Raw genomic sequence first — 26,265 nt, forward strand, 5'->3', positions numbered from 1 at the left:
ACTGCTTACGGAGATGGGGCCATAAAGTGCCCACGGCCAGGGCTTCTGAGCTGTGTACTTTAGGAGTATTTGCTGGGTACAGTGAGACCCTGTCTCAAAACAAACAAACAAACAACGACAAAAAAGAAGGCAGTGCATTTTGCTGTGCTGTCTTCCTACGCCTTTGTTGTCGTTGTTGCAGTTTCCTGCAGTTTCCTGACACTGGGGACAGACAGCCCAGAAGGTTTCCAGCAAGGGCAGCGATGGAGCAGTGAGAGGTGTCAGTCTAGAAGCAGCAACAACACTCAATGGACAACTGTTCCTGCATGCTGGGCATGAGATGACTTTAAGTAGAAGCATTTTTTTTTTTTTTTTTTTTTTTGCTTTAGCCAATAAATAACTCAGCCAATAGCTCAGTGTTAGCACATACAGATAGTTAATATTGGATTGGTGAGTAAGTGAATGGTCACCATAGCCATGACCACCAAGGCTGCTTCTTGTGAGATGACCCCTGTCATGCCAAGTAAGTTTATGTAGAACAGAGAGAGTGTTTATGTGCTGGACTCGGTGTTATATGCCTTGTAATCCTAGTATTTGGGAGGCATAGACAGGAGGATTGCTTCCAGTTCAAGGCCAGGCTGGATTGCATATTGAGACCCTCTTTCAAACATCAAAAAATAATTTAAAAAGCAGGGTTTTGGTTTAACCAAGCTGTAGAGTGCTTGCCTGGCATGCACAAAACTCCCTGGGTTCCATCCTAGCACCACATAAACTAGGCATGGTAGTGGATGACTGTAATCTCAGCACAGGGCAGATGGAAGCCATGGGTTCAAGAAGTCAAGGTCATTTTCAGTTCATGGCAAATTTGAGGCCAGCCTGGGCTACAGAGATCCTGTCTCAAAAACAAAAACAAAACCAACAAATCCCAGGATTTTGAGGTAAGTTAGACTACTTTGCTTATGAGTACCTGCTTCACCGGGAAAGGGCCCTTCTATTCACCCTCCGACTTTTACTATCATACCTCTGAGCTAACCTGCTCTCTCTCTCTCTCTCTCTCTCTCTCTCTCTCTCTCTCTCTCTCTCTCTCTCTTTCTCTCTCGTTTTTGTTTGTTTTGTTTTGAGGGATTCTCTGTGTAACAGCTCTGGCTGTCCTAGAATTTGTAGGTCAGGCTGGCCCCAAACACACAGAGATCCTCCTGCCTCCTGAGTGCTGGGTTTAAAGGCATCCACCAGCACCACCAGGTTTATTTGAATATTTTGAGACAGGGTCTCTCTCACAATGTAACCTTGGAACTCACACTGTAGCCCAGGATGACCTCAAACTTGAGCTAATCGTGCCTTACCCTCCCAGCAGCTGGAATCACAAATATGAGCTATTACCCGCCAGCCCTCCCTGAGATGTTGGGATTTCCTCCTTCTTGCACACTTACATTGTTCTCTCTGTCTAGTCTCTCTTTCTCTCTCTTCAGAACGTCAGACACAATCTTGTTGTCACTTAGCTTTCTAGACAGGTCAAAGTTCTCATCCTGTCAACAAAGACATTACAGTTAGGATCTTATACTGAAACGGAGCCCCAAGGTAGATTGCGGAGGAGCTGGCTTCCAAAGGGAGGAGGGCTGAGGCGGGGGAGAAGGGAACCCTGGGAGGTGGGAGCGTGCTGGGGACTTGGCCAAAGGCTGGAAAGCTTGAGCAGGCATGGCAATGTCAGGTGTGTCAGTTTAACTGACAGGGTAAGAGACTAGAGAGGCGAGGCGAGCTCGAGGCAGACCCTTGAAGACTGACTTTTCAGAGGTGAAGACAACTAGAACCCTGGAATCCTACCCAGCATGACAGGACCCTGTTAGTTCTGAGTGGACACCTTACTCCATGGGCCTGAGGCACTTTGATCTGGGTTGGAAGGACTTTCTCCCAGGTTCCACCAGGTACACAGCCTGGGCTCGGAACTCCCCAGAATGCTGTTGACTCAGCTAGTTTCATGTTCAGTGCTCCCCATTTCTTGCTTGTCCACGTACACATGCACACGTCTCACAGACACACTTCAGCTAATCCTACTGGTTGTGGTTTTGGTTGCATGATTTTTTATTTGAATGCTGGTGCCCAAACTGCTGTGCGCTTCTAGCCGGCCCTGAGGTAATCGAGGGGCTACCCGATGACAGTGCCGATGTCAGGCTTCTTGCTCCCCATCCCCACTGGTTCCTGTTGGCTCTTCTGGTCCTGCTTCACCTCCTCAAAAGGCAGAAATAAGAAAGGACTCTGAGTCTGCACCGAACCTCCTGAATCATTACAGAAACTTTCCCTGAGATCCATGAATGGGCCTGAGTCCCCAGGGACTTTCCCCTTGCCCAGGTTGGCTTCTGGTCTCTTAATGCCACCCTCTCTTTTTAGGAAGAAAAAGCTCCTTAGTAAGGGTGTGTATCCTCTGGGCTGGTCAGAACCTGACTTTCATGTCCCTTGCTCTCCTGGGCCCTTTCACTGGCACCTACCATTGCAGAAGCCCTGAGTTGCCTGATCTGTTTGTGGAGTCGCTGACACTCTTTGTACTTCTCTAAGTAACAGGCTCTCCCGGCCTCTACCTTTGCCTTTAGGCGGTCAACCTCTCGCACTAACTCCTCCTCCGTGGTTGTCTCTTTGTTCTTAGGCTCCTGAAGTACAAGACACACAGTCCTTGCAGTTAGAGAGCGTTTGCGTGAGAAATAAAGATTATAAGGAAGGGGATATAGTTCAGAGGTAAAGGCTTGGAGAGCATGTGTGAGGTCCTGAGTCTGATGCCTAGCACCAAGCGGGGGAGTCCTTGGGTTTTGAAAAATTCCAAGAAAAGCTAGATTAATCATAAGGAGGTTCAGATCTTCATATAATTATAGATTAAAGCTATTTTCTCCCCTCCTTCAACACTCAACAAAAACCTCACATATGCCTGGGAGTCAGGAGAGAAGTGGATGAAATGGAGCGAAGGAACAGAAGAGGAGAGCTGGGGTGGCGACTCAGTGGGAGAGGGAGCACATGCTTAGCACAGACAAGCCCTGGGCTCAGTCCCCGAGAACGTGTGACCCATCTAGTCCCTCAACCACCTGGCTGTAACCCTGCAGTAATGTGGGCTCAATGGTACCAGACGCTGCCATTTTTCACAAGTGGGAAATGCGGGTTTGTGGGAAACGGTCTCAACTGTAAAGGTTAGTAACGAATTCAGTTTCTTCAAGGCCCGTCGTAGGGCTGAACGGTTTGCAAACCCTGTCCTGCTCTTCACCTTTCACATTCGTGGTTCTGGAGACGGGGTCTCATGGAAGGTAGGCTGGCTTCAAACTTATTATGCAGCTCAGGATGACTGAATCCCAGCCCTCCTGCCTCAGCCTCTCCTGGCTGAGACTGTAAGAGTGAGCTAGCAAATAAGCAGTATACACACAGTCAGTTCTCACAACTTGACCAAATGTGAGGGCCAGAGCGATGCAGCTACAGTATGAGGCAGTCTGGACACTTTCCGATGTCAGAATCCTCATGTTGTTTTTTGACATCCATTCAGAAAACACAGATTTCAGTACCTGTCAGCATCGTGAGGCCTCTTTTCCAACAAGTTATTTCAGGAAATTACTAGTTAATTAGGCTTTCATTGCTATGTATATTCGTGTGGCTCTTTATAGTTATTCACTTGTTTGTCATAACAAATCTGGAGTGAGTTCCTAACCCAAAGATCTGTCCACTACTGTGTCCTGATGTTTAATTTTCCATACTCCTTGATCACTCATCACATATTAGACACATCCACCTCTCTGAAACATCTTTCAAATGGCAGATTCTCTGTCCTTTTGGATAGAAAGTAAAACCCCATAGGTGAATGCTACCCTAATGTCTCGGTTGTCTTTCCATCTCCTGAAAACAGCCCCCCCTGTCTCCCTAGGCACCGCCCACAGAGCCATGCACAAACAGTCAACATGCCGTCAGCTCCTGCTGCTTCTTCCTGGCCGTGGTTTCTCTCTGCTTCATCTTTTCCACTGTCTGCTCAAGCTTCTTCTGCTGCTCCTTCTGCACAGAAAGAGACTTTAGTACCACGCTGGGAACACACGCACAGGCGCACAGGCGCACGCGTGCACATACACATACATGCACACACTGAACTCATGAGCAAGCAGGATGCTGAGGAAGTCTTTTAGTTGTTGAATAAGATCATGACATAACCTCAGACAAGATGGCTTCTTTGAGCTGGGTGTGGTGGGTGTGGTGGCGCACACCTTTAATCCAGAGCCCAAGAGGCAGAGGCAGCAGAAACTGAGTTCCAGGCCAGCCAGGGATACACGGTGAGATGGTGTCTCAAAAAACAGCAGTAGAGGTAAAGGCATCTTGAGCCCTTCCCCAGAGCGAGGAAAGCAAGCACAAGGTGTGTTTTCGTGGGAAGGTTTCCTGCACGGGTCTACCTGTTCAGTGAGACTGAGGACGAGCTGGCTATTTTCATCCTTGAGACGCTGCAGCTGCTCTGTCATGTCTTGGTCTCTCAGAACAAGCTCTTCCATTTCTTTCTCTTGAGTTGACAGCTGGGCCTAAAGCAAAGAGTGAATTCCACAGTAAGAGAGAGGAAAACTAAGTGGGAGCCATGTTACAAGCTAACGCGCACAGGAGCGAAGATGATTCCTAGCAACTCCCAACTGCAGAGACCCCTCGGAGTTCCTCCACTCACCGGCTCTGCCACACGGCCCAGAATCCGACTCAACTGAGCAATGGTCAACCAATCTCGTTTTGTTTTTTTTTTTTAAACGAAAGCTTGTCTTTCTTCCTAAATATAGAGCAGTTCTGCTTTACATCCTAGGCTTTGGAGTAAGATTTTGCTTGTGAAAATTTTGTAATAAATGAAAATCATTGTTATAAATGATTATCATCCTTAAGATTAGTTCACGATATAGACACAAACACAAATTATTAATTTCCTCGTAGGCCATTACTATTTGTAATATGCACATGTGGGACCACATGATCTAAGACTGAAAAACCCATAGCCTAACTTGAAGTCTGATGCTCTGAAAATGGTAGTGTTCAGTCTTGCTTGTCGATCCCATCCGCCTGAGAATGCCTCTGAGATGAGCGCAGTACTCTGTGTCTGTGGACATTCCTTTTCTTTTTCTTTCTTTCTTTCTTTCTTTCTTTCTTTCTTTCTTTCTTTCTTTCTTTCTTTCTTTCTTTCTTTCTTTCTTTCTTTCTTTCTTTCTTCTTTCTTTTTCTTTCTTTCTTTCTTTCTTCTTTCTTTCTTTCTTTCTTTCTTTCTTTCTTTCTTTCTTTCTTTCTTCTCTCTCTCTCTCTCTCTCTCTCTCTCTCTCTCTCTCTCTCTCTCTCTTTTTCCCCTTTGAGACAGGGTTTCTCTGTGTAGCCCTGGCTGTCCTGGAACATGCTCTGTAGACCAGACTAGACTTGGATTTACAGAGCTCTGCCTGCCTCTGCCTCCCTAGTGCTGTGGCACCACCACATCTGGCTTCTGTAGAATTTCTAAGGAGGTACTAAAAGGGAAAGGCGTACCTAGGGGCTCGGGCAGAACACAAGGGAAGGAGAAAGCCAGCCCAAGCATTCTCTGCTTCCTGGATGCCGCGGTGTGAGCTGCTTGCTGTCACACCCTCTCCACCACGGTGGACGGGAACCTCTTAGACTCTGAGCCAAATCAATCCTTCCTTTGTCAAGTTTTTACATCAGATATTCTGCCACAGCACCAAAGTTGAACATCACTGCTGTGCTTCGAGGCACTCGCTACAAGGAGCAACATCTTTCTGGAAAATGCCCTTTGGCAAAAGCACACTGTCACTCACCTGAAGCTGGTCTACTCTGCTCCCCAGCTTCTCGTTTTCTGAGGATATCTTCTGGTTGTGTTCTTTCAGTCTATGGGAGTGGAGATGATTGTTTATGATTCCAGATCAATTACCCCAGTACATAAGTGACTCAGGCCTGGCCTGGCCCAAGACAACAGTTAACCACCTACATACATGCCATAACAGGAAGTCGGGTTTTTTGTTTGTTTTGTTTGAAATAGGGTATCACGTAGCCTGTGCTGCCCTCAAAGTCCCTGTGTAGCCGAGGATGACCAATGGGATGACAGGGATGTTCGGTCACTCCCTACCTTAACGAGCAGTGTTAACTACAAACTGCCATCGCTCCCATGCAAGAAGAGGGCAGGCATACTCACCGGAGCATCTCAGTCTCCCAACAGGCCTTCTGCTCTTCCATGTCCTCTTCTAACTTCTTATTGGTGCTCTGCAGTGCCTCTAGTGCCTCCTGGAGAGCGAAACATGATTAAGAGGCAGATCATTTTTAAGACAAGTTTTAGTATGTAAGCACTGTGGTGGTTTCATGAGATATGTCCTTCTCAGGCTCAGGCATTTGAACACTTGGTCCCTAGCTAGTGGTGCTGTTTGGAAAGGTTCTGAGAAGGTGCAGCCTTGCTGGAGGAAGTGTGTCACTGAGGGTAGGCTTTGGGTGTACAGCCTTGCTGGAGGAAGAGTGTCACTGAGGGTAGGCTTTGGGTGTACAGCCTTGCTGGAGGAAGTGTGTCACTGAGGGTAGGCTTTGGGTGTACAGCCTTGCTGGAGGGAGCTCGTCACCGTCACCAAGGGCAGGCTTTGAGGGTACAGCCTTGCCCCACTTCCAGTGCTCACTGCAACCCATGCTTGTAAACGAAGTGGGGCCTCCTGCTCCTGCCACCATCCCTGCAGTTTGCCGCCACGCCTCCCCACCATGATGGACTCACCCCTTGGAACTGTGAGCCAAAACAAAGCCTCTCTTTCCCATGTTGCCCCGGCCATGGTGCTCTATCACAGTAACAGGAGAGTACTACTCTATTAGCACTTTTAACTTAGTAGCCACTTTCCAATACTGTACTAGTTAGGCAGAGCACTACACAGAGAGAAGGGCACCACTAAGGGGATTCCACACCAAAAGATATTTTTTTAATTTTCTTTTTTATTAATTAAATTTATTTATTTATTTTACAACCCGACTACAGTTTCCCCTCCCTCCTCTCCTCCCAGTCCCTCCCCTTCCTCTCCTCTGCTCCCCCCAATCCACTCCTCTGTTTCTGTTCAGAAAGGGGTGGCATCCCATGGATATCAACAAAACATGGCATATCAAGTTGTGGTGGGACTTGTATTAAGGCTGGGCAAGGCAACTTAGTATGAGGAATAGGTTTCCAAAAGCCAGAATGCATTAGGGACAGCCCTGCTCCCACTGTTAGGAGTCCCACAAGTAGACCAAGCTACACAACTGTCACATATATGCAGAGGGTCTAGGTCGGTCCTATGCTCATGGATTGGTAGGATTAACATCTTGCCAAAAGCAATCTACATATTTAACAAAATCCCCATTAAAATCCCAATACAATTCTTTACAGACCTTGAAAGAACAATACTTAACTTCATATGGAAAAACAAAAACACTAGGATAGCTAAAACAACCCTGTACAATAAAGGAACCTAGGGAGGTACCACCATCCCTGACCTCAAGCTCTACTACAAAGCTAGCTGTAGTGTGATAATTTGAATGTAGTTGGCTTCCATAAACTCATAGGGAGTGGCACTTTTAGAAGGTGTGGCTTTGTTGAAGTAGGTGTGGCACTGTTGAAGGAAGTGTGTCATGTAGGGGTGGGCTTTGAGGTCTCCTATGCTCAAGTTGGGTCTAGTTCAGTTCACTTCCTGTGGCATGAGGATCAAGGATGTAGAACTCTCAGCTACTTCTCCAGCACCATGTCCGCCTGCACCCCACCATGTCACACTATGATGGTAATAGACTGAATCTCTGAAAATCTAAGCCACACCAGTTAAATGTTTTTCCTTGATAAGAGCTGCCATGGTCATAGTGTCTCTTCACAGCAATAGAAACTCTAAGACATGTAGTAATTAAAAACAGCATGGTGTCAAAGGCGGAGATATAACCATACCTATGGACACTTGATTTTTGACAAAGAGCTAAAAGTGTACAATGGAAAAAAAGAAAGCATCTTCAACAAATGGTGCTGGCATAACTGGATGTTAGCATGTAGAAGACTGCAAATAGATCCATATCTATTTCCATGCACAAAACTCAAGTCCAAGTGGATAAAAGACCTCAGCATAAATCCAGTTACACTGAACCTGATAGAAGAGAAAGTGGGAAGTAGCCTTGAATGCACTGGCACAGGAGACAACTTCCTAAATACAACACCAGTAGCACAGACACTAAAAGCAACAATTAATAAGTGGGACCTCCTGAAACTGAAATGATTCTGTAAGGCAAAGAACACTGTCAATAGGAAAAAATGGCAGCCTACAAAATGGGAAAAGATCTTCATCAATCTCAAATCTGACAGAGGGCTGGTTTCCAAAATATATAAAGAACCCAAGAAACTAAACATCAAAAAACCAAATAATCCAATTTAAAAATGGCGTACAGATCTAAACAGAGAATTCTCAACAGAAGAATCTCAAATGGCCAAGAGACACTTAAAAAAATGTTCAATACCCTTCTTTTGCCATCAGGGAAATGCAAATCAAAACGGCTTTGAGATTCCATATCACACAGTCAGAACGGCTAAGAACAAAAACCACAAATGACTAGGTGATAGTGGCACACACCTTTAATCTCAGCACTGAGGAGACAGAGGCAGGCAGATCTCTATGAATTTGAGGCCAGCCTTGTGTACAGAACTAGTTCCAGGATAGCCAAGGCTACACAAAGGAACCCTGTCTCAAAAATCCAAAAAGCTAACCTGCCCCTCCCCTCCACACACAAATGACAGATTATGCTGGAGATGATGTAGAGTAAGGGGAACACTCCTCCATTGCTGGCGGGAGTGCAAACTTGTACAGCCACTTTGGAATTCAATATGGTGGTTTCTCAGAAAACTGGAAATTAATCTACCTCAAGACCCAGCAATACCACTCTTGGGCATATACCCAAAAGATGCTCAATCATACCACAAGGATACTTGCTCAACTATGTTCATAGAAGCATTATTCATAATAGCCAGACCCTGGAAACAACCTAGATGTCCCTCAACTGAAGAATGTATAAAGAAAATGTGGTACATTTACACAGTGGAGTATTACTCAGCTGTCAAAAACAATACCATCATGAAATTTGAAGGCAAATGGATGGAACTAGAAAAAAATCATCCTGAGTAAGGTAACTAAAGACCTAAAAAGACAAACATGGTATATACTCACTCATAAGTGGATATTAGCTGTAAAGTAATGGATAACCATGCTATAATCCACAGACCAGAGAGACTAGGTAACAAGGAGGGCTCAAGGGGGGATGCTTGGATCTCCCTGGAAAGAGGAAATAGAAGAGATCTTGAGGGTGGATTGGAGTCAGGTGGGGGTGGGAACATGAGGGGTCAGGTTGAGGAGTGGATGGAGAGGGAGAGTACTGAAAGAGATGACTGGAAAGGGGGCATTTCTGGGTCAAGTAGACACCTGGTGCAAGGGAAACTCCCAGGATTCTACAAGGTTGACCCCAGCTAAGACTCTAGCAATGGTGAATAGCAAGACTTCCAGTGGAGGGATTGGGACACTGTTGTGAATCTTCACTGTATGAAGATGTGTGGCTGTGATTGGTTTAATAGTAAGCTAAATGGCCAATAGGTAGGCAGGAGGTATAGGTGGGACTACTGGACAGAGAGAGGTCTGGGAAGAAGAAAGGCAGATTCGCCAGTTAGATGCAGAGGGAGCAAGACATGCGGGAGGAGAGGTAAAATTAATTTAAGATAATGTTAAAATAATTTGAGTTAAATTCTTTCCAAATATACGTTTTGCTGTGGGATGGTCTGTATGTCAAATTGCTCTGATTGGTCAATAAATAAAACACTGATTGGCCAGTGGCCAGGCAGGAAGTATAGGCAGGACTAACAGAGAGGAAAATTGAGAGAACAGGAAGGCAGGAGGAGACACTGCCAGCCACCACCATGACAAGCAGCATGTGAAGATGCTGGTAAGCCACGAGCCACATGGCAAGGTATAGATTTATAGAAATGGATTAATTTAAGATGTAATAACTAGATAGCTAGAAGCCTGAGCCATTAGGCCAAACAGTGAAAGCCATCCTGGTCTACATAGCAAGTTCCAGAAGAGCCAAAACCACATAGTGAGACTCTGTCTCCATAAAAACAAAACAAAACAAAACAAAACAAAACCTGGGTGTAGAAGGGTGGTGGTACAGGCCTGTAATCCCAGCATTTGAGAAGCTGAGGCAGGAGACTCTTGAGTTTAAGGCCAGCCTAGGCTACATATCAAGACCCCACTTTAAAAAAAAAGTGCTGGGTGGTAGTGGCGCACGCCTTTAATCCTAGCACTCTAGAGGCATCCTTGTCAGTTCAAGGCCAGCCTGGTCTACAGAGTGAGTTCCAGGACAGCCAGGACTGTTTCACAGAGAAACCCAGTCTTGAAAAACCAAAAACAGGGTGGGGTGTAAAGGAAGGAAGCCAAGGCAAGCGGAAACAGCCCTGGGTCAGAGACACTGCCATCAATTCTCATTTCCATGCTCCACCTTCACCTCTGGCCAGCATCCGTACCTGCTTCCTCTCCAGCTCAGCCTGCGCGTCTGAGTGCTGCTTCTGGAGGCTGGCACAGCTGTCTCTCAGCTCCTGGTTTTCTCGGAGAAGCTCCTCATTGTGCTGCTCGATCTCTTCCACCTTTCCCTGCAAGAAGCCAACACCGCAGCAGCTGCCTTCAAGTCCTTCCAGCGGGAACTCCCCACAAGCTCGGACGAGCAGCTGAGTGATTCCCACCCACTGGAGCGACACTGTGGACGCCAGGGAGAACAGCCTCCAAATGGAGGAAAGGGGCAACATCACGTGCCTGTGTTATCGTAGAATTAGGTTTGCTCTTGCCAGGAGACAAAGACCAGCAAACCTAAGGCCAGAAGAAGTTGAGTGGATGGGAGGTGGTGGCGCATGCCTTTAACCCCAGCACTCAGGAGGCAGGGGCAGGCAGATGTCTGTGAGTTTGAGGCCAGCCTGGTCTAAGGAATGAGTTCCAGGACAGCCAGGGCTACACAAAGAAACCCTGTCTCCAGGAAATAATAATAATAATAATAATAATAATAATAATAGAACGTTATGAGTGACACTGGGCACAGTGGCGCATTCCTATAATCTTAGAATTCTAGATGCTGAGGCAGGAGGACTGCCCTGAATTTTATGCCAGCCTGGGCCATAGTGTGAGGGTCTGTCTTTTTTGTTGTTGTTGAGGTTCTGTCTTTAAAAAAGGGGGGAGGGGCTGGAGAGATAGTTCAGTGGTTAAGAGCACTTACTGCTCTGCCCGAGGACTTAGGTTCAATTCCCAGCACCCCCATGACAGCTAACAACTGTCTCTAACATCCTCACACAGGCATACATGCAGGCAAAATACCAATGCAAATGAAACTAAAGCAAATAAATAAATAAATAAAAGCTGTAACAGCTAAGGGGACTGAATAGTTATAGAAGTTCCAGAGAAGGGAGAAATCATGTTTTGATTTTTTAAAATTATTCCCAAGTCATCCCTGAGTGGGTTAGAGCAGTATCATATGATTTTCCCCAACAATATCTATCCATAGCAATTCTGTAGAGTCATTGATGCAAAGTCCACCCAAGCTGGAGCTCCTATTCTACAGAAAGGCTTGAGGGAGATGATTACAGACCTTCGTGGTAACAACCACGATGTCCTCCTCACTTTCTGGACGGAATTGGAAAGGGATACTTGCTCCCCGGACCACGCCATCTTGATCCACATAGCAGAACTGGTAATGCTCATCGTCCTTGGGCAGATAATAAGCTGAAAGTGGAATGTGGTTTTTAATACAAAATAAGAGCTATCCCATTTAAAACAAAACCAAAAACTGTCCCAGAAAACTCAAGGGGATTAATTAGCATTGGCCAGAGTTCTCAGCACTTTTGACCTAGTATTTTCCTACCTTTGAACTGGACTTCCAGCTGCCTGGTTGATTCCTTGTTTAGGTCACTGGGCAAGGCAACCCACATGAAGGTGTAATACTCCCTGGTTGTCTTCCACCCCACCTGCAATGACAAGCTCTAATTCAGCACTGATGGAACTGCATGAAAAAGTCTTATTTGGACTATGTTTTCTTAAAATGCACTTAAATTTATTTATACTGAAGATAGAATGAATTCACTATGATAAGAACATGTTTTTTGGCTTGTGGGTATTATGTGGGAAAACATCTAATACAGTGGTTCTCAACCTGTGAGTCTCGACCCCTTTAGCAAACCTCTATCTCTAAAATATTTACATTATGATTCATAACAGTATGAAACATAATAGCAAAATTATAGTTATGAAGTAGCAACGAAGATAAATTGAGGTATAGGAACAACTCAAAATTCCAGTTAAGAAGGGAATTAAACTAACTCAACACCCATTACATGAGCGCCAGAATTTATCCCCAAGTCACCAGTCAGTTGAGGTAGCTCATACCTCTAGTTCTGATACCTGAGAACCTAAAGCAGGAGGATCGCTAGGAGTCTGAGGCCAGCCTGGACTACATAGTGAGTTCCAGGACAAATCAAATCAAACAACCAAACTAACTTGATTATCCAAATTGACACAGAGCACACACAGTACTGATTAAAAAATGTTTTGAGAGGAGACAGTCATAACGATGCCTGCCCATAATCACAGCTACATGGGAACCTGAAAGACTATGAGTTTGAAGCCAGCCTGAGCTACATAGCAAAACCTTGTGTGTCTGTGTATTCATGCATGCATGTGTGTACAAGTGTATATGCTTGCATACAGAGGCCAGAGGTCTACATCAGCTGTCTTCCTCAATCGTTCTCTATCTTGTTTTTGTTTTGTTCAATACAGGATCTCACTATGTTGCTGTGGGATGGTCTGTATGTGCTCTGATTGGTCAATAAATAAAACACTGATTGGCCAGTGGTATAGGCAGGACTAACAGGAGAACTGAGAGAACAGGAAGGCGGAGGGACACTGCCAGCTGCCGCCATGACAAGCTGCATGTGAAGATGCCAGTAAGCCACGAGCCACGTGGCAAGGTATAGATTTATAGAAATGGGTTAATTTAAGATATAAGAACAGTTAGCAAGAAGCCTGCCACAGCCATACAGTTTGTAAATAATATAAGCATCTGTGTGTTTATTTTATAAGTGGGCTGTCAGACTGCCGGGGCTCGGCGGGACCCGGAGAGAAGCTCTCCAGCTACACTATGTAGCTCTGACTGTCCTGGAATTTGCTCTGTGGACCTGGCTGGCCTTGAACTCACAGAGACTCCATCAGCCTGTCTCCCATGTGTTATGGGGCTGGAAAGATGGCTCAGCGGTTAAGAGAACTAGTGGCTCTTCTACAGGACCTGGGTTCAATTCCCAGCACATACTTGGCAGCTCACAACTGTCTGTAACTCAAGTTCCATGGGATCCAACACTCTCACACAGACATATGGGCAGGCAAAACACCAATCAATGTACATCAGATAAAAATAAATAAATCATTTTAAAAAAGGCATGTGCTACAATGCCCTGCCCTTCATCTTTTTATTTACAAATGTGTGTGTTGTATATGCTCCCATATCTGCACAGAGGTCAGAGTTGTTGGGTGTTCTGCACTGAACCTGGAGCTAGGCAGGCCCCCATGACACTGATTATGGGTACATGCACGGACATACCGAGCTTTTTCTGAGAGGCTGAGATTCAAGAGCAGGTCTTGTGTGCTCACTGGGCTATCTCTCACCCCATCCACCTTCCTTTTTTGAGAAAGGGTCTCACACTGACTCAGGAGCTTACCAATTTGGTTCAACTGGCTGGTCAGCTGGGATTACAGCTGTGTGCCACTGTGCCTAGCTTTTTACATTATTGTTGGGAATCCAAAATCTCAGGTTCCCACGCTTGTACAGCAAGCAATCATAGCCCTAGTCCCTACAAAGTCCTCCTAAAAAAAAAAAAAAAAGGAAAAAACAGGGCCAGTGATATGGTTCAGCAGGTAAAAGCAACCTGTCCTGAAAGTCTGGTGATCAGGGAAAGAGGGAAAGAAAGAGAGAACCAACTCCACAAAATTGTCCTGATGACCACGTTCTCAAGGCAGAGCATACATACCTACAGTGTACTATGCACACACACTAATTAAAAATAATAATAAAAAAGAAACATGAGGCCGGGCAGTGGGAGGCAGAGGCAGGCAGATCTCTGTGAGTTCGAGACCAGCCTGGTCTACAGAGTGAGTTCCAGGGCAGCCAGGGCTACACAGAGAAACCCTGTCTCCAAAAAGCAAACCAACCAACCAAACAAACCAAACCAAACAAACAAACAAAAACAAACAAACAACAACAACAACAAAAACAAAACCCACAACAAAATAAACCTTGGCCCTGCTACCTTCTAACAAAAGTTTTAAAAACTTCTCAATCACATGAGGAGGAAGAACATGTTGCCACGCCTGGCCACCTGAGCTCCACCCTGGCTCCTACTTGGTGGGAGGAGAGAACCACTCCTGTAAGCTATCATCTGACCAGCACACACAAGCTGTGCCACATGTAACACCTCCTCCCTATAAATAAATAAATGCAACAATTTTAAGACCTTCCACAGGATACTGAAAAAAACAAGCCTTCTAAATTGGAAAGTGTTTGCTTGGGGCTTCCGGCTGGCCCTGCATGGTCCTGTAAGGCCCGCTCTCTCTCTCTCTCTCTCTCTCTCTCTCTCTCTCTCTCTCTCTCTCTCTCTCTCTCTCTCTCTCTCTCTCTCTCTCTCTCTCCCTCCCTCTCTCTTCTCCTCTCCTCTCCTCTCCTCCCCTCCCCTCCCCTCCCCTCCCCTCCCCTCCCTCCCTCTCTCTCTCTCTCTCTCTCTCTCTCTCTCTCTCTCTCTCCAAACCCGGCCTGCTCAGAGTCTGAACAAAGGAAAGGCGCCAAGCCCAGTTCTGCGTTCTTGGTGGCTCCGCAGCTTCCTCTCCTGATGCAGCCGCCCAGGCCCCCACCGGAGCACTCAGCACAAACCCAGCTGTGGCAGACACACACATCATCACCCACTGCCTACAGTCCATAAAACCTCCCGGCCCTGGCTCAGGTTGGTGACCAGAGAGCCCGCCGGGGAGTTAACTTTGCTCAGTATACCTGTTGTTGTTACACTTTTATTTCAGCTTTGAACTGGCTTACTGTGTCAGCAGAGAAACTTATGGGGGCGGGGGTGGGGGTGGGGTGGGGGTGGGGTGGGAGGTGGGGCAGAAAACCTATTAGAAAGTAGTTATGTTCTCTTTACAAGTTTGTCCTCTATGATGTCTAATACAGACTTGTCATGTTCCAACCTGAATATAATTTGAAATTTGCTTATGTATTTATTTACTCTTTTTTTTTTGGGGGGGGGGTAGGGTTGGTAACCCAGGCTGGCCTTGAACTTGCTACTAAGCCATTTCTCAAATCCCTAAGCTTTTGTTTTTGCTTTAAGATAAACTTGGACTGGGGAGATGGCTCAGCAGGTAAAAACCTAGCTGGGAGAGCTAGATGACCTGCGTTCCATACTTGGAACCCTCATAAAAGTAGAAGGGAGAACCAACTTCACAGGGTTGTCCTCTGACCTCCATACATGCTCATCATAGACACACACCACACAGTAGCAATAATAAAAACAAATAATAAGCTAAACTTAGCACTGATCTCTAGACTTGGCTACACAGGATAGAAGAAAGCAGCTAAGGCCTCCTCTCCAGGATGAAAACACTCTGGGCACCAGCTCTGTGTCAGCACATAGTAGTCTGATGACTCATCGCCCCAGAGGCTGCCAGTGTCCTGAAGGTCATCTTCTGCCCGTACCTGGACACCAAAGCCTCAGCTATAAGCTGGGTCCTCCAAACAATTAAGGCAGTAAAGGACGGCGTCTGGTTTGGGGCGGCACAGCACTGGCAAGTGTGCACATGGCATACTGAAGTGTCAACCAATCAGAGATCAGAGCCAGCGATGGGAACTACTTAGGTCTGACCTTTATCTCTTGTCTCTGTAAACAGGGCGATTGGACAGTTTGGTGGGGTGTGTGTGCTGGGAGGGAGGAAAGGAGAGAAGGGACAGGATGAGGGGCGGGGAGGGAGAGCATCAGGAAGGGAAGGGAAAGGGAAGAGAGGAGGAAGGCAGAGATGGGAAGGAGAACGAACTAGAGAAGAAGTTGAATCTAATTTCAAAGCAGTTTCTGTCCTTGAACTGACAGGATGATTAGATGCTACTGAGGGCACCGAGGGAGGGCTCCCACTTATCAGGAAAAGACTTTTGGGATGCAGGATGTCACCCCAGCCACTTCTCAACATCCTTCCCGGATTTATGATATTCACAGTAAAACAAATTCAACACTGTATTAAGGAAGGAAGAAAAATTAAAGTCACTGAAATTAACCAGGTACAAATCTCAGCACTGTGATAGAAGCAGGAAGATCAGGAGTTCAAGGCCATCCTTGGCTATACAAAGAGTTTGAGGCTAGCCTTGGACATGAGACCCTGTCTCAAACTCTCCAAATAAAAAAAGCCATAAAAATATATAAGGGGTCATCCATCTTAGTCAAACAATATGTACATATTTCAAAATAGGATAATATATATATATATTACGATTTTTTAAAATTTGTTTATTAATTTGTTAATTTTATGTGGTTAAGTGTTTTGTGGGCACATACGTCTTTGTATGAAATGTGTCCCTGGTGTCAGAAGAGGGCATCAGATTTTCTGGAACTGGATTTACAGATGGTTGTGAGCTGCCATGTGCATGCTGGGAACTGAATCTGGGTCCTCTGGAAGAGCAGTGAGTGCTCTTAACCACTGAGCCATCTCTCTAGCTCTCAAAATAGGATAATTTGTAAAGCATTTAGATTTGATCATTGAACACATAATAAAACTTGGGGACTGTGAGATTTTTTTTTTTATCTTTTAGTTTAGGACTGAAAATAAATTTGTTTTTTGTTTGTTTGAGATGGGCTCTCACTGTGTAGCCCTGGCTGGCCTCAAGCACAGAGATCCTCCTGCCTCTGCTTCCTGAGTCCTGGGATTAAAGATGTGCATCACGCTGGAATTTAAAACTGAGGCTCATACACACTGTGTGTGATGAGGGCACACTAGGAATTGTAGTTTGGAACTTCTGATTGGGCACACATACTATCAAGGTAACTAAGACCCACCACTAGTTCCTAATCCCTTGGTATTCACACTCACTTTAAAGATGCCAATCCAGTCCTTGCGACGAGGGATGAACTGCTGGGTGAAGGTGTAGTAGCATGTGACATCTCCTCCAGGAACATAGAACTTCTCCACACTGTTAAACACGACCTGAGAGAAACTGCAGTGTTCCAGCAACACAGCTGATATGGGGGGCTCATCCATTGTCTTGTCCATGGTGGAGTCCTGTCAGGAGATATGGAATAGGGTACGTGAGAACCTGCCTCAATAAAAAAGACATTTAAAAAGACAGAATAGAGTAAGATTCAGAAAGGGTTTGCGGGGGACTTCCAGGCTCCCACCCAAGAACTTTCTATTCAAGCAATCAGGAAAAGCAAAATCCTGCCAAGAATCGAGACCCGGCCTGCTTTCTGTTTCACTTTGCACAGTGTGCATTCCTAACTTCCTACGATGGGCATTTTCCGAGAGCGTATTTGACATCTGCACCCCAGGCCCCGCTGCCCCCCGCCCCATAGCCCTGTTGTTTGTTTACAGCTACTTGTTTCTCTTTCTCCTAAGAAAACAAGCCAGTTTTCAGTCCAAAGTTCTCTACTTTACATCCCAGCAAAACCTATGATTTTAGGAAAGTTCAGTTCTTTGGATCTCAGCTTCCCATTCAGTTCCACAATAACTAGGCCCTTCCATATATCAGATGCTATACTAGGAGTTGATTTAGGACAAAGATAGAGACAAGAAATTATGTGATATTCAGTGGTGACAAATGTCTTCTGAAATCAGCTTGGTGTCCTTTAAATTCTAGTGTTCTCCCTTCCTCTCCCTTCCCTGGACACCCCCCCCCCACACACACACACACTTCCCTCCCTTGCTCTCTGGGCAAACCCTCTACTGCTGCGCTGACTAGTTTTCATGTCAACTAATACAAGCTAGAGTCATTCTGGAAGAGGGAACCGCACCTGAGAAAATGCCCCCACCACAATGGCCTGTGAACAAGTGTATGGTTTATTTTCTTGATTGACAAGTGGTTGGGGGTGGAGGGTAGCACGGCTGAGCTCACCCTGGGCTGTGGTCCTGGGTTCTATAAGAAAGCAGGCTGAACAAGTCATGAGGAGCAGGCCAGTAAGCAGCACCCTTCCATGGCCTCTGAATCAGCTCCTGCCTCCAGGTCCTGCCCTATTTCAGTTCCTGCCCTGACTGCCCTCAAAATGGCGTGTAAGCTGGAATATGCCCTTTCCTTCCCAAGTTTCTTTTGGTTGCCACAGCAATAGAAACCCTATCTAAGACCATTGCTGAGCTATACCCCTGGTCCCACCTTCTAAAGGATGGAATTGAGCAATTTAATAAACTGGGCCTTGTGATCTGATCATTGCTTACCTGTTAGCATAACTACTGCATTTGGTTATGAGGCCTAAGTGACTTAATGTGAAGTGCTCAGACCTTAAGTCAGTGACAGAAGGACAGACTCACCACAGAGACTGAAGAAAGCTGCTTAGCAGACCTTTGTAATTGTTACTGTCGTGCTGGAAGAGATTTCATTATTTTACTCCTGGCAGTGAGCTGGCCCTCAAAGGATCCCACTCCCACATGGCGGACAGATGGCAAGTGGCTATCCAGTGAATTTAGAATAAGACGTGCTAAATACTCTGAGGTCCAAAGAGGAGAGAGCTGGACGATGGCTCCATGGGTACAAGTGCTGGCCTGGAAAGCATGGCGGCCTGAGCTGAGGTCTGAAGACTCAGCTTGTGAAGACTCAGGACGGTCTACCCTCTGACCCCACACAGAAACCTAACAGAGTGGTGCCCATCAGTGATCCCAGCACTCTGAAGGTCATCCGGGAGGCAGAGCAGGAGAACTTCCTGGAAACTCATGGGCTGGTGAACTGGGCTACAAAGCATGGAGACAGAAACAGTCAGACAGACTCAGTCTCACCGAGGTTATGTAAGAACTGACTGCAAAACCGTTCAGACCTCCACACATCCTGCGTGTTTTGTCTGTCTCTGTCTGTCTCTCTGTCTGTCTGTCTGTCTGTCTCTCTCTCTCTCTTTCTCTCTCTCTCTCACACACACACTAAATAAGTAAAATGTTAAAAAGTTTGTCAGAGGGGCTGGAGAGATGGCTCAGTTGTTAGGAGCACTGGCTGCTCTTCCAGAGGACCTGGGTTCAATTCCCAGCACCCACATGGTGGCTCACAACCATCTGTAGTGGGATCTGATGCCCTCTTCTGGCATAAAGTTGTACATGCAGATAGAGCATTCATAGACATAAAATAAATAAATACATCTTTAAAAAAGATTTGTCAGACATAGAAAATACCTTTTTAAAAAGAGAACTTTTTTGTACAACTGGTACACAAACGTTTTTAGGGAGTAGACTCTTATGTAACTCTTGAGGAAGACCGACGAGGGTTTTTGAAATGGGTTTGTGCTGAGGGAATTCCAGCGGCAGAAAAATGCAGCGCACAGGGCCGGAGAGGTGTCTCTAGTTAGGAGCACTTACTGTTCTTTCAGAGGACCCAAGTTTGGCTCCCAGCACACATGTCAAGAGACTTACAGCCATATGTCACTCCAGCTTCAGAATAGCCAATGCCTCTGGCCTCCAAGGGCACCTGCACTCATGTGCACTTACCCACATGCAGACACACACAGCTACACATGACTTAAAATAATAACAATAAACCTTTGAAAGAAAAATGCAACTCATATTTGGAAGAGAGTGAGGAAGTATGACTCCTTCCTATAAAATGGATAATAACCTGTGTTTTGTTTTCTAGATGATTATTGTAGATATAATATACAGACAAAATGTAATCAGAAATGGAAAACGAGGGCCGGACATGCAGTTTAGTGTGCTTACTTAGTATGTGCAAGGCCCTGGGTTCACATGTAAATTAAAAAGTAAAAATAAATGGTGGGAACCTGTTTGTAAGGTAAAAGCAGGGAAAAGGAACAAAGAGTGTGTGCAGATACGGCTCAGCAATTAAGAGTACTCCCGCTTTCCAGAGGACCTGGAGACAGGGCCACAGTATCTACCTCAGGTGGCTCACAACTGCCTGTAACTCTAGCTCCAGGAAATCCCTTACCCTCCTCTGGCCTCCGAGGGCGAGGGCACCTACATGTACATGTGAACACACACACATACAGAGAAGAGAGAGAGAGAGAGAGAGAGAGAGAGAGAGAGAGAGAGAGAGAGAGAGAGAGAACAAAACCCCACAACATTACAGTTCTTCCAGATTTAACCTATGTCCTTGGTCTTACTTTGAAGTGACTCCAACTAGGCCTCTTCTTCAAACTCCTCAAAAGTCAGGGGTTTTAGTTTGTTTGTTTGGATGGCCTGATTTTCATTTTTGAGACAGGTTTTCACTATGTAGACCAGGCTAGTCTTGAACTCACAGAAATCTGCTAGCTTTAAATTAAAGGTATGAACCACAGATACCTGGCTCAAACTTCCCAGAAGTCAGTGCACCACCACCCCCGCCCCGCCCCCAGAGAAGGCAAGAGGACTTGAGCACTAGGCAGTTTATTGGGAAATTTAGCTACAGAGCCAAGAACTCACTGATTTTTCTGGTTTGTGACAGAGCCTAGCCACATCTTGAACCTCATGCCTCAGGGTAGTGTTCCTGAGTGGAGTGAAAAGGGTCCTGTTCCAGTCCGTCATTTCCCTTGTAGCAAGCTGCTGTCTGGGGGACGAGGGCTGCGCTGGGATGCTGTGGAAGGATGGGCTGCGAGGTTTCTCAGCTTGCTGACTCTCTCCCTAGAAGTCTCCAGTCACAGGGAAGCCATCCTGCCTCCTCAGTCCTAAGACCGAAGAACCAATTTATCTGAGCATATCAAATGATTCTGTCTGCCCTTTGACTGGGGACTGTGACTAACAGCAGGGCAGGCCCGCCCTCAATTACCTGAAGTCCCTTATCTTTAGTTCTCCTTGTGACACATCATCCTCACTTGTACACAACACAAGGTTAAAGTAACTGCCCACTCGGTGTTCTTCCAATAAATGAATGAACAATATATGCACGCCATCCATCAAGAAGGGGAAGGGGCTTTACAGGTAAATAATGGCAGGGATGGATTGGGGATGTAACTCAACAGTAGTGTTTGCCTAGCTAGCATACAAACCCAGGCTAGATCTCCACCACCCAAAAATATTAATGATGAAGATGATGGTGATGATGTTAAGGATGGTGGTAGGATTTGAGTTCTTTTCTTGTTGATTTAATGTTATCGTGTGTGTGTGTGTGTGTGTGTGTGTGTGTGTGTGTGTGTGTGTGTGTGTGTGTGTGTAGTAAGTCAGTAAGTCCAAGGCCAACCTGGGCCACATGAAACCCTGCCTTTAAAAAAAGAAGTCAGCCAGGCATGATGGCACATGCCTTTAAATCACCAGGCAGATCTCTGTGGTTTGAGACCAGCCTGGTCTACAAAGCAAGTTCCAGGACAGCTAGGGCTGTTACACAGAGAAACCTTGTCTCAGAAAAAAAAAAAAAAAAAAAAAAGTCAAGGAGATAAAAACATCCAAGAATAATACCAATTCTTGATATGACCAGTTCAGCTGGCTTGGCTGCTTAAATGGCATGGTGACAAAACCAAAAGAACCCACAAATCTGATGTAAGAACCCATCACAGTGGATGGCGGTGGTGGTGTACCCTTTAATCCCACACTTGGGAGGCAGAAGCAGCTGATCTCTGAGTTCGAGGCCAGCCTCGTCTACAGAGTTAGTTCCAGGACAGCCAGGGCTACACAGAGAAACCCTGCCTTGAAAAACCCAAACAGAACCCATTACCCACTTCCACACACACAAATTCTGGCAAGCTGTGAATACTAGCTAAGAATCCAGGTGGCTTGCTACAGCCTCTCCTTCTCACTGAAGACCAACCAAGTTAACTCACAAAGAACACTGAGAAAGGACAGCCCACTCACAAGTGACACCAGAGAGCCATGCTCTGAGGCCTGTCCACAGCCAGAAGAAATCCCATCTCTTCCCTCGTCTAGAAAAAGCAACAGCTTGGTCTCTTGCTTATTAAAAAACCAAGACTACATGAAGCTTCCAGACTTGGCCTCCGAGCATGACTCTGGACTCAGGACACCGATGGTCCTCGGGGCCTCAGATTTCAATCGTTCTTAGAACAAAGTTAAATTACCTGCCAAGTCTGGAGACGGGCTGAAGAGGCAGGTAGACTGGAGAGGGGCAGCATCCCCTCCTTCCTCTTTACCAAACTGAGGGCAAGAACGGGCTGTAGGGAAACCCAGCGCATGCCGTACCAATCCTAATGGGTTCAGTGAGGAAGTACCACACTCACCCTTTCCTGAAGGGAAACTGCTAACTGCTAAAATCAGTAATCCTAAACTGAGCATAATGACCTGTAATCCCAGTACTCGGGAGCTCTGAGGCAGGATCATCACTCGGGAGCTCTGAGGCCAGCTTGGACTACACAGTGAGACCCTGTCTGAACCAAACCAAACCATTAGTGATCCTTAAAAGCCTTTCCTTCTGGGCTGGCAAGATGGCTCAGTGGATAGAGATATTTGTCACCAAACCTGACAAAGCCGAGTTTGATCCCTGGAAGAAGATAACTGATTCCTATAAGATGACCTCTGACTTCCACTTGAATATAATAGCACTTGTCCCCAGACATATACACTTGCGCACATGTAAGTAAATTTAAAAAAAAAAAACAAAAAACAAAAAAAACCCAACTTTTTGTTGTTTTTCAAGACAGGGTTACTCTGTGTAATGCTGGCTGTCCTGGAACTCGCTCTGTAGACTAGCCTGGCCTCAAACTCACAGAGATCCGCCTACCTCTGCCTCCTGAGCGCTGGGATTAAAGGAGTGTGCCCGGCAAAATTACCTTTCTACCAATGCTGTCTAGAAACGGGGTTGGAGGGTACAAAAGGAAAACTAGAATGAGTTAGCCTCAGCTTTCCTCTCCTAACCACTCAGAACTAATCCACCATCTGCCCTCATGCTGGCAAGTAATTCATAGAGGCAAGAAAAGAGAAGAAACATGAGCGCTAAATTAAGTTAGAATCCAGAGAGCTAAGAAATTATGAAAAAGTGACGGGATATATTAGGTCCGTATTCTACCTCATTTCTTTTTCTTTTCCCAAAATCTGAGTCTGGTCATGTAAGTAGTGACAGGGGAAAGTGATTTTTTTCTTTTAGACTTGTGTATGTTATTCTATGTGTATGGACTGTGCCTGCATGCATGTATGTGCACCTTGGCCTGGGGCCAGTGGAGGCCAAGAAGGCACCAGATCCCCTAGAATTGGAGTTACAGATTTTTGGGAGCCACCACGTGGGTGCTGCAAATCAAACCCGGGTCCTCTGCAAGAGCAGCAAGTACTCCTAACCACCAAGGGATCTCTCCAGGACCCACAAACAGGGATTTTAAAAACAAAAGTATCCAGCAGCTAGACATGGCTGGCATACATTAATAATCCTAACATATGAGATGGAGGCAGGCGGATTCAGAGTTCAAGGTCAGCCCCAGCCACGTACCTAAGCCTAGATTTCTGAGACTCTGTCTCAGGAAACAAAGCACCTACCAAAACCCATTAATCTGGGGATAGTGTAGAGATTCCATAAACTGTCTGACATGGTTGTTACTTCTTTTTTTTTCTTCCCTTCTAGCAGTTTCCAAAAGGATTAGGGCCCTCAGGGGAGCTGGCAATAATAATGTATTTCAAAACGAGTCCCAGAAAATGGTTCTTAGTGCCTAAGAAAACCTGACATATTTTCATCTAATGAGCCTTTTAGTTTAATATACTACTCCCCAAACTGTTTCACAAAGCATAGGTCTTCTTATCCTGAAGCAAAGCAGCAACAGCCCATTCCACTTCTCATTTGGGATGAATCTGCAAACTACAGCGATAGGTTTTAGCAGAAAAAAGGTTAAGTTCCGAACACTTCGACATGAGCCTCTCATAGCAGCTGGGCACATGTTTCAAGAGAAGCAAACGCTCACCGGGCATGGTGGCTCTTGCCCACGATGCCGGAACTCAGGGGGGAGGAGGAGGAGGAGGAGGCAGCTGGGTTTAGAGTGAGTTCTAGGCCAGCCGAGGCTACATATGGAGACCCTGCTCAAAAATAAACAAGGGCTGGAGAGATGGCTCAATGGTTAAGCAAGCACTGTTTTGCAGAGGACCAGAGTTCAATTCCTAGCATACATATCAAACAGCTCACAACCATCCGTAACTCCACCTCCAGGGATCTTATGGCCTCCAAGGACACCTACACATAGCTACTCTCTCTCTCTCTCTCTCTCTCTCTCTCTCTCTCTCTCTCTCTATATATATATATATATATATATATATATATATATACACACATATATAAAATATATAATGTGCATATATATTATTATATAAATAAACCTTTGGGACTATAGAGATGGCTTGGCACTGGATACTCTTCCAGAGGGCTGGAGTTGGGTTCCCAGTAACCACATAGCAGCTAATAGAACTATAACTCCAGTTCCAGTGGGTCTGACGCCCTCTTCTGGCCTCCAAGAGTACTGCACACACATGGACCATAGACACACATGCAGAAGTAAAACATCCATGCAGTAGTAAAACACCCATACACATAAAATAAAAATAAATAAATCTTGAAAATAGATCTTAAAAATAAACACACACAGAGACAGACAAGAAGAAAGTGTGTGTGTGTGTTTGAAAGAGAGAGAAGAGAGCACGCGAGCGAGCGAGATACTGACTTGACTATAGGTTGCTTCTCTAGGTTAGTTCAGAGGAAGAAATTGAATGCTTCCAAAACCAAGAGAGAAATGCAAATACTTATTTTTTAAAATTATTTATTTTTATTTTATGTGCATTGGTGTGAGGGTGCTGGATCCCCTGGAACTGGAGTTATAGACAACTGTGAGCTGCCATGTGGGTGTTGGGAATTGAACCAGGGTCCTTTGGAAGAGCAGCCACAAACAAAAATGTAATCCTTTCATCTTACTTCTTTTCCTTTCTAAAACTAGCAGTCAGCCAAACAGATGGGCTGATCTGAAGGCAGTCCTCCTGACCCTGGATTAGCAAATTCGAGCAGCAGAAAGCATACACAGGCAGCCCGGGGAAAGAGAGGCCAGGCAGCCCGGGGAAACGGGGCACAGGCAGCCCGGGGAAAGGGAGCCCAGGCAGCCCGCGGGAATGGGGCACAGGGGCTGCCTGTGCCAGCATGCTGTCTGCTGTTTTCCAGGGGCTGGAGAGATGGCTCAGCGATTAAGAGCACTGGCTGCTCTTCCAGAGGACCCAGGTTCCATTCCCAGCATCCACAAGGCAGCTCACCGCTGTCTGTGACTCCTGCTCCAGGGAATGTGACCCCCTCACACAGACACACATGCAGGCAAAACACCAATGCACACAAAATACAAATAAATAACTAGGATATTTTCCAGTACGTAAGACGAAGCTACGCAACTAGGAACCTTTCAGACACATATCAACTGTTGGAAAGAGCTGTCACATTTGGTCTGAGCAAGTTCTGTCACTCATCACGCCCCCACAGCAGTGCCGGGGAAGCACAGAAAGACAGTTCTCAGATGTGAGGGACACAACTGGAAGAAACTGTGACAGTTCCCCGTCTACCCACCACTTTTTGTTTCAAAAATATTTTAGGGGCTGGAGAAACGACAGCTCGGCAGCTCAGGACACCTGTTGCTCCTGCACAAAGGATCTGGGTTCAATTCCCGGCACCGACAAGGCAGCTCACCGCAGTCTGTAACTCCAGGGGATCTAAAGCCCTCTTCTGACCCCCCTCAGGCACTGCACAGACATGATGTACAGCACAGACGGAAGCAAAATCCCCATGCCTATGAATTTTTTTTAAAATCCTTAAAAAAACATTTTATTTATCTCTGTGTATGTGCATATGTGTGCCTGAGTATGTGTACCACATGAGGGCAGAAACCAGAGCTCCAGGTGGTTGTGAGCAGCCCGGGGAGGGCACTAGAACTGAACCCAGATCCTCTGCAAAAGCAGCAAATGCCCTTAACTGCTGGGCCACCTCACCAACCCCATGCATTTCCCCCCTTGAAAGGGGTGGTTGTGTCGTGCCAGGTCACGGTGGCAGTGTGTGAAGAACAGGGAGGCAGCATGGGAACTTGGCCACAAAAGACCTGGGATCTCAGCTCCGCTCAGCCATTACCTTGAAGTCAGGGTAAGCCATAGAAACCCTTTTTAGGTTTCTGGC

At 46.0% G+C, this 26,265-nt stretch overlaps 1 protein-coding gene across 6 annotated transcripts in view; it reads right to left on the reverse strand.

Moving 5' to 3' along the window:
- Calcoco2 (calcium binding and coiled-coil domain 2) overlaps positions 1–26,265 on the reverse strand; it is a 35,088-nt gene that overhangs the window by 5,699 nt on the left and 3,124 nt on the right. For 2 of the 6 annotated variants that reach the window (XM_042282682.2, XM_016007822.3), the window contains exons 2-11: positions 17,115–17,303; positions 11,872–11,974; positions 11,599–11,732; positions 10,490–10,615; positions 6,134–6,222; positions 5,760–5,829; positions 4,386–4,508; positions 3,910–3,996; positions 2,463–2,621; positions 1,410–1,505 (exon numbers count right to left, since the gene is read on the reverse strand). In XM_042282682.2, the coding sequence (XP_042138616.1) occupies positions 1,410–1,505; positions 2,463–2,621; positions 3,910–3,996; positions 4,386–4,508; positions 5,760–5,829; positions 6,134–6,222; positions 10,490–10,615; positions 11,599–11,732; positions 11,872–11,974; positions 17,115–17,294 (1,167 nt within the window). In that variant the 5' untranslated portion in view covers positions 17,295–17,303. Of the gene's footprint in view, positions 1–1,409; positions 2,206–2,462; positions 2,622–3,909; positions 3,997–4,385; positions 4,509–5,759; positions 5,830–6,133; positions 6,223–10,489; positions 10,616–11,598; positions 11,733–11,871; positions 11,975–17,114; positions 18,270–26,265 lie in introns of all 6 variants that reach the window. The other 4 variants (XM_076543215.1, XM_076543214.1, XR_013041877.1 and 1 more) reach the window with 3 other exon arrangements.

Source organism: Peromyscus maniculatus, chromosome 8 (genome assembly GCF_049852395.1).
Source record: "Peromyscus maniculatus bairdii isolate BWxNUB_F1_BW_parent chromosome 8, HU_Pman_BW_mat_3.1, whole genome shotgun sequence".
In the NCBI taxonomy this organism is placed as follows: Eukaryota; Metazoa; Chordata; class Mammalia; order Rodentia; family Cricetidae; genus Peromyscus; species Peromyscus maniculatus.